This window comes from Gracilinanus agilis, chromosome 2, assembly GCF_016433145.1.
Source record: "Gracilinanus agilis isolate LMUSP501 chromosome 2, AgileGrace, whole genome shotgun sequence".
Classification (NCBI taxonomy): domain Eukaryota; kingdom Metazoa; phylum Chordata; class Mammalia; order Didelphimorphia; family Didelphidae; genus Gracilinanus; species Gracilinanus agilis.
Window position 1 is genome coordinate 9,009,068 of NC_058131.1, and position 9,115 is coordinate 9,018,182.

The following is a 9,115-nucleotide window of genomic DNA, read 5'->3' on the forward strand; positions in this document are numbered from 1 at the left end:
AGTCAGGCCTAGAGACAGGAGGTCCTAGGTTCAAACCCGGCCTCAGCCACTTCCCAGCTGTGTGATCCTGGGCAAGTCACTTGACCCCCATTGCCCACCCTTACCAATCTTCCACCTATGAGACAATACACCGAAGTACGAGGGTTTAAAATATATATATATATTTATACACATATATATAAATATAAGCACAAAATCCAAGGTCATTTCAGGATGGCAGATACTATCCACTGGGAGGGTCAATGAATGTCTCATATAGAAGATGGGACATCTCATAAACTGGTCTGGAAAACCAGTGTAGGAGCATTGAGGGAGGACAGAGCTGGGAGAGGGCATAGAACAGAATACAGAACAGAGAATGTCAGAGATGGAAAAGTCTTTAGAACAAAGGATGTCATGGTACCTACCCAAAAACTGGCCATGTATTAGGGTACTAGAACTTCACAACCAAATGCTGAAAAGCAGAAATAGTAAATGTATCCTTTTCAGATCATAATGCAATAAAAGCTCCATTCAATAAAGAGCTGTGGAAAGATAGATTAAAATGAATTGGAAACTAAATCATCTATTGCCAAAGAATGAGTGGGCCAAAGGGAAAAAAATCATAGAAACAATCAATAATTTCATTAAAGAGAATGACAACAAGGAGACAACATGCCAAAATTCATGATATGAAGCCAAAAGCTGTACTTAGGGGAAATTTTATATTTACAATTGGGTATATCAATGAAATAAAAAAAGAGTAGATCAATGAATTGGGCATGCAACTTAAAAACAAAAAAGAAAAAGAACAAATTAAAAATCTCTGGTTAAATACCAAACTTGAAATCCAAAATATCAAAGGAGAAATTAATAAAAATGAAAGGAGGAAAACCATTGAACTAATAAATTGAACTAGGAGCTGCTTTTATGGAAAGGAAACATTAATATAGATAAACCATTGGTTAATTCGATTTGAAAAAAGAAAACATTACCACTATCAAAATAGAAAGGGGAAATTCGCCACCATTGGAGGAGAAATGAATTATTAGGAGCTATTTCGCCTAGTTATTTGCCAATGAATCTGACAATCTAAGTGAAATGAATGAATATTTACATCAATATAAATTGCCCAGATTAAAAGAAAAGGAACTAGAATACTTTAGTGACCTTATTTTAGTCAAACACAGGAATTATATGAACACAATTACAAAACACTCTTCACACAAATAAAACTAGATCTAAACAACTGGAAAAACATGAATTGGTCATGGTTAGGATGAGCTAATATAATAAAAATGACAATTAATTTACTTATTCAGTGCCATACCTATCAAACTACTAAAAACTTTTTTATAGAATTAGAAAAATTATAACAAAGTTCATCTGGAAGAACAAAAGGTAAAGAATAGCAAGGGAACTAATTTTTTAAATTGTGAAGGTTGGTGGTCTAGCAGTACCAGATGTTAAATTGTACTATAAAGCATTAATCATCAAAACAGTCTGGTACTGTCTAGAAAATAGAAGAGTGGATCAAGGGAATAGATAATGGTTAAATGACCTCAGTAACCCAGTGTTCGATGAGCCCAAAGATCCCAGTTTTTTTCAGATAAGAACTCACTATGTGACAAAACTGCTGGAAAAATTGGAAAATAGTATGGCAAAAACTATGTTTAGATCAATATCTCACACCCTTTACCAAGATAAGTTCAAAATGGACATATGACTTAAACATAAAGAGTGATATTATAAGTAAATTAGGGGAATATAGAATAGTCTATCTGTCATAACTATGGAGAAGGGAAGAAGTTAAGACCAAACAAGAGATAGAGAACATTACAAGATGCAAAATGAATAATTCTGATTATATTAAATTTTAAAAGTTTGTACAAACAAAACCAATGTAACCAAAATTAGAAGGGAAGCAACAAACGGGGGAAAAAATCTGGGACAAATTTCTCTGACAAAGGTTTTATTTCTCAAATACATAAAGAACTAAATCAAATTAAGAAACAAAGTCCTTATTATCTCTTTGGGATATAAACCAAGCAGTGAATCAAAAGGCAGATAGTCTTTTAAAGCCCTTTGGGCATAATTCCAAATCGCCATCCAGAATGGTTGGATCAGTTCACAACTCCACCAGCAGTGCATTAATGTCCCAATTTTGCCACATCCCCTCCAACATTCACCACTTTCCTTTGCTGTCATGTTAGCTAATCTGCTAGGTATGAAGTGGTACCTCAGAGTTTGTTTTGATTTGCACTTCTCTAATTATTAGATTTAGAATACTTGTTCATGTGTTTGTTGATAGTTTTTTATTTCTTTATCTGAAAATTGCCTATTCATGTCTATTGCCCATTTATCAATTGGGGAATGGCTTGATTTTTTTGTACAATTGATTTAGCTCCTTATAAATTTGAGTAATTAGACCTTTGTCTGAGTTTTTTGTTATAAAGATTTTTTCCCAATTTGTTGCTTCCCTTCTAATTTGGCAGCATTGGTTTTGTTTGTACAAAAACTTTTTAGTTTAATGTAATCAAAATTATTTATTTTACATTTTGTGATTTTTTTCTAACTCTTGCTTGGTTTTAAAATCTTTCCTTTCCCAGAGATCTGACAAGTATACTATTCTGTGCTCACCTAATTTACTTATAGTTTCCTTCTTTATATTCAAGTCATTCACCCATTATGAATTTATCTTGGTATAGGGTGTGAGATGTTGATCTAGACCCAATCTCTCCCATATTGTTTTCCAGGTTTCCCAGCAGTTTTTGTCAAATAGTGGGTTTTTGTCCCAAAAGCTGGGTTCTTTGGGTTTATCATAGACTGTCTTGCTGAGGTCGCTTATCCCAAGTCTATTCCACTGATCCTCCCTTCTGTCTCTTCACCAGTACCACATTGTTTTGATGACCGCTGCTTTATAGTATAGTTTAAAATCTGGTATTGTTAGGCCACCTTCCTTCATATTTTTTTTCATTATTTCTCTTGATACTATTGGTCTTTTGTTCTTCTAAATGAACTTTGTTATAGTTTTTTCTAATTCAGTAAAAAAGTTTTTTGGTAGTTTGATAGGTATGGCACTAAATAAGTAAATTAATTTGGGAAAAGGCTTACACAAAAATATTTATGGCCACGCTCTTTGTGGTAGCAAAAAATTGAAAAATGAGGGACTGTCCTTCAATTGGGGAATGGCTGAACAAACTGTGGTATATGTTGGCGATGGAATACTATTGTGCTCAAAGGAATAATTAAATGGAGGAATTCCATGTGAACTGGAAAGACCTCCAGGAAGTGATGCAGAGTGAAAGGAGCAGAACCAGGAGAACATTGTACACAGAGACGGATACACCGTGGTACAATTGAATGTAATGGACTTCTGTACTAGCAGCAATGCAAGGATCCAGAGCAAGGCTGAGGGACTTATGAGAAAGAAAGCTAGCCACATTCAGAGGAAGAACTGTGGGAGGAGGAACATAGAAGAAAAACAACTGCTTGATCACATGGGCTGATGGGAATATTAAACGCTAACTCTAGTCCAACTATCAATAATATGGAATTGGGTTTTAATCAATGATACATGTAAAACCCAGTGGAATTGTGCATCGGGAAAGAGGGAAAGAACATGAAACATGTAACTATGGGAAAATATTCAAAATTTAAATTTAAATTAAAAAAAAAAAGAAACCAAGTCATTCCCCAAATGATAAATGGCCAAAGGCCCATATAAATGGGCAGTTTTCAGATGAAGGAATCAAAGCTATAAATAATCATATGAAAAAAAAGTTCTAAATCCCTCTTGATTAGAGAAATGCAAATCAAAACAAACCTTGAGATATTACTTTACATCTAGCAGATTGGCCAATATGCTAGTAAAGGAAAATAATAAATGTTGGATAGGATGTGGCAAAACTGGGACACTAATGCATTGCTGATAGAGTTTTGAATTGATCCAACCATTCTGGAAGGCAATTTGGAATTATACCCAAAGGGCTTTAAAGAATACATGCCCTTTGAGCCATCAATACCACTACTGGGTCTGTACTCCAAAGAGATTTTAAAAATGGAAAAAAAACTGTTTGCACAAAACTATTCATAGCTTCACTTTTTGTGGTGGCAAAAAATTGGAAATTGAAGGGATGCCCTTCAATTGGGGAATGGCTGAACAAATTGTGATACATGATGGTGATGGAAGGCTAAGGTGCTGTAAATGAATGATAAGCCAGACAATTTCAGAAAGAACTCGAAAGTCCTATGTGAACTGATGCAGAGTCAAATAAGAGAAACAGGAGAACATTGTGGGATGATCAAATGTGATAGACTTTACTACTAACAGCAATACAATGACCCAGGACAATTCTGAGGGACTCATGAAAAAGAATGCTATCCACCTTTAGAGAAAGAACTTTTGGAGTAGAAATGCAGTTGAAAACATATGACTTATCACTTGTTTATTTAGGTATATGATTTGGGGTTTTGGTTTTATAAGATTACTATTACAAAAATGAATAATATATAAATATATTTTAAGAGATAATGCATGTATAACCCAGAGGAATTGCTTGTCAACTCTAGGAGGGAGGAAAGAAAAGGGGAGGGAGACAATATAAGTCATGTAACCTTGGAAAACATAAATTTGTTGTTGGGATAAAATAAAGGTAAATTTTTAAAAATAAAAATAAAATAAACTTCAGATAATATAAAGTATCTGCCAAGATAAACCCATGAACTATACGAACACAATTATTAAATACTTTTCATACATATAAAATCATATCTAACCAAATTGGAGAAATAGGTAAGCCAAGCCAATATAATACAAATTATAATACCACCTAAATTAATTCACTTATTCAGAGCCATAGCAAACTACCAAAAATTTATTTTATAGAGTTGAGAAAAAATATAAAAATTCATCTGGAAGGGGGAAAAAAGGACAATACTATTAAGAGAATCAATGAAAAAATGTGAAGGAAAGTAGCCTAGCTATACCACATCTCAAACTATTTTACAAAGCAGTAATCATATCGAATGGTGGATGAGTGAGTGGTACATAATATACAGTTATAATGACCATAGTAAGTAATCATTTGATAAAGTCCAAAATCCAAGTTTTGGGGATAAAAACTTGTTAAGTGATAAAAATTGCTGGGAAAATTGGAAAGCAGTTTGGCAGAAATCACATTGTATACCAAGATAAGGTCAAAATGGGTCCATGTGTTAGACATAAAAGATGACATCTAAAGCAAACTATGAAAACATGAAGTTTCTTACCCATAAGATTTGTGGATAAGGGAATAATTTATCACAAAACATGAGCTAGGGAGCATTATGAGAAGTAAAGTGGATAATTTTTACTATGTTAAATTTTAAAATATTTTGCATCAAAAATCCAATGCAGCCAAGATTAGAAGGAAAGCAGAAAATAGGGGGAGGAGGGAGTTAAACCATTTCTCTGAAAAAAGCCTCGTTTCTCAAGTATATAGAGAAACAAGTCAAATCTATAAAAATATGATTCATACCTCAATCGATAAATGGTCAAAGGATACGAACAGACAATATTCAGAAGAAGAAATCAACACTATTTATAGGCATATGAAAAAATGTTCCAAATCACTATTGATGAAAAGAAATGCAGATTGAAACAACCTATCAGATTGACTAATATGACATAAAAGGAAAATGATAAATGTTGGAGAGGATGTGGGAAAATTGGGGCATTCGGGGACTAGTGGTGGAATTACAAATTGATCTAACCATTCTGGAAAGAAGTTTGGAACTATGTCCAAAAGACTATGAAACTGTGCATATCCTTTAATCCATCAATACCACTTCCAAGTCTGTATCCCAAAGAGATTTTTTAAAGGGGGTGGGGGAGGGACCTATTTGTACAAAAATATTTATAGCAGCTCTTTTTGTGGTGGCAAAGAAATTGGACATTTAGAGGATGTCCATTACTTAGGAAGCAGCTGAACAAGTTATGCTATATGATTATAATGGAATACTATTGGGTTGTGAGATATAATGATCAGGATAACTACAGAAAAACCTGGAAAGACTTATATAAACTCATGCAAAGTGAAGTAAGCAGAACCAGGAGAACCCCATACATAGCAATATTATACAATGATCGACCATGAATGACTTAGCTTTTCTCAGCAATCCAATGACCTAAGACAATTCCAAAGGATGAAAAATACTGTCCACCCCCAGAGAAAGAATTGATGGAGTCTCAATGTAGATCAAAGCATCCTTTTTTAACTTTATTTTTGAATGCAGTTTTTGGGGGCTGTGTTTTCTTTTGCGATGTGGTCAATATGGAAATGTTTTGTATGGCTGCATGTGTATAATTTATATAAAATTGCTTCTCAAAAAGGGGAAAGGAGAGAGAATTTGGAAGTCAATTTTTTAAAAAACAATTTTAATTTAAAGTTTAAATTAAAAATTTTTAAACAATTTAAATTTTAAATTTAAATTTAAAAAATTTTAAACAATTTTAATTTTAAATTTTAAAAAAATTTAAATTGTTTTTACATGTCATTGGGGAAAAGTAAATTTTTTTTTACTTTTTTTAAAAAAAGTAAAAAAACAAAAAACAAAAAAGGATATCAGAGCTGAGAGAAATCATTGATTATAGAATGTCAGATCTCAGAGGGCTCTCCCAGGGAGAATATTAGGTAGAAAATTTACCTTAGAGATCATTGCATCTAAGTCCCTCTCCTCAGTTTGACAGAGAAGTAAATTGAGGTCCAGGTGGGCAAGAACTTGCCCAGACTGAGTTAGAGGAAGAACCCAAGCCAGACAATGCCTCTTCCCAGCTCCAAGGTCAAGGTTGTTCCAAGCCTACCCATCTCTTATTAGGTCAGGCTCTTTCCCCCTTTTCCCATTTGTCTTCCATGCCATTAAATACTGGATGCTACAAAAATACCCCTTCCCTGCCCATCCATCTGTCCGTTAAGGGCTCTGCTATGGAAGGAGACTGCTGACCATGAGAACAGCCCAATGACTTGGGGGGAATGATGGGGCCTCAGTAGTTCTGGGAACAGCTTCAATGCCTCCCCATCCCTCACTTTTGCTCTCTGGTCCTTCCTTCTTGATCTCTTTTCTGGCAACTTACAAGAAAGGTCAGAGGGAACTGCAGATACCCCTGGGACTAAGAGAATCCCAAGGCTCCTGGTTTCTCCAGGCATCTGCTAGGGATGCCAGGATGCAGGGAGGATACTTTCAGTTCTGCCATAGGACACGAGATGTGGCCTAGAGTTCTGTAGGAGATGATGAAGGTGGGCTCCATCACCCTCAGGGGCAGATACTATTGCTGGAGCCTCACTCGAATCAGCAAACATTCTGGGTTTCCTATCCAGTGGGTTCTGGAAGGTGAGATCTAGAAAGTGTCTCTGAGAAGTGACTCCCCTCTTAAGAGAGGCTCTGAAGGAGAAACATTCCTCTCCCCACCCCATTCACCTGTTCATGAGAGGGAGGCTCTAAAGAGTGTCAGATTGGAAAAATGGGAGCCCACCTTCAGAGACATGAGCCCCCGAGGGGTTCTGTTTGCCCCCTCTGGATAGTCAAGTCACTCAACAAACACATCCCAGACAGCACTTCCTGTGTTCTGTGCTTGGCTCTCAGAGACAAAGAAAAGGGAAAAACAGCTTCTGTCCTCCAGGAGTTCACAGTCTGGTGGGGGGACCACCATAGACCAATGAATCACGTATCTTATAAAGTAAAGAGAGGGCAGGTGGGAGGTGGTCTCAAAGGGGAAAACAGTGGCAAAGGGGCAAGAATGGCGGTGCTATAGATATGCCAACAGGCAAGAGGAGAAAGAAGATAGATTGCCTCAACTAGTGGGGGAGGCAGGACTAGAACCTAGGACTCTTTCCACCCAACCTTTAAGGTCCAATCCAAATGATGCCTCTGCCATGAAGCCTCCCCAGATCTCCCCACAGACCCCTCATTGCCAGCTCTGTTGACTCTCCCCCTGAGCTTTGCCTTCTATTGAGTGTAAAAGACTTTAGCAAACCACAGAAAATCAGAGCTAGAAAAGACCTTAGAATAGAAAACAGAGAACATCAAAGAATCTTCTAGAACAACAGAGAGTGTCCAAGCTGGGTATATCCTAAGAACCCTTGTAGAGCTAGAAGGGACCTCCAAGATAATGGAGTCCAACACCCCAGGGAGGTTAAGGAGCCTTTATAACAGAATGTCGGAGAATGGGAGGGAGCTTAGAACTGAGAAGAACCCTAGAACAGAAGCTGTTCTCTAAGTGTCTCTACCAAGATTGGGAAGCAGGGCACTCCGTTCAGACCTCTCTAAGTCTCCTCTCTAAGTCTCAATTTCCCTCTATAAAGTGAGGGCTGTGGATTGGATCATCTTGGGTCACTTCCCCCTCTAAATCTCCGACCACCTCTGGATCAATGCCTTCATTTTAGAACAGAGAAAACCTGAGGGTCAGAAGTGCCCAATGGCACACAGGGAGAATCTCAGCCCATCTCTGGTCTCCAAATCGAGGGGTCTTCCTGCTCTGCCTTGGCTCCCAAGGGGGCGCCTCCCTGGTGGCTCTCACTCTCTTTGACGGAACAAATGGCAGTGCACAAGCTGTCTGGTCCAAGGCAAGGACCTCCACCCACCCTGCTCCAAGTTATCCTCCGTATTCTCCCTCCCTGTCGAGACTGACCAGTGAGGAGGAAGGCAGAGCCCTCCCTGCCTAGTTGGCCAGCCTCCACGGTGCCGGGCACGGCAGTACTTTACCCATGACCAAGCAGATTCTGGGAGGGATTTTCCACGAGAAGACTCCAAGGACGACCCCTCAGTCGAGTCCCCCGGCTCCATGGTCCCTCCACGGGGGCTCAGGTCAGGCGTGTCCAAGCCTCCGTCCCTCCAGACCCAGACCAGATGGCCCAGGTCTGCCCGCTGAAAACTGCTGAGCTCCCTGCAAAGCCGGGCAGTGAGGAATAGTCCAGGGAGGGGGAGAGCTGGCTAATTTTGCCTGCTCAAGTGCCTGGGGCACCTGGCCAGGTTGGAAACCTGAGCCAGGCTACTGACAGCTCTCTTCCCCTGCAACCGACTCCTCGAGGTTGGGAGCCAAGTCACAAGGTCTGAAAGAGCAGGGCGTGGACACAGATCCTGTCCCACCTGGAGGGGG

General features: G+C 38.3%; 1 protein-coding gene across 1 annotated transcript in view; it reads right to left on the reverse strand.

The window, feature by feature from the left end:
• The window catches only part of LPIN1 (lipin 1), a 115,552-nt gene extending 106,660 nt beyond the window's left edge, over window positions 1–8,892 (reverse strand). Inside the window, exon 1 of the mRNA XM_044659246.1 lies at window positions 8,722–8,892. Within this exon, the coding sequence (XP_044515181.1) occupies window positions 8,722–8,802 (81 nt within the window). The 5' untranslated portion in view covers window positions 8,803–8,892. The remainder of the gene's footprint in view (window positions 1–8,721) is intronic.
• Between the last annotated feature and the right edge of the window lie 223 nt (window positions 8,893–9,115).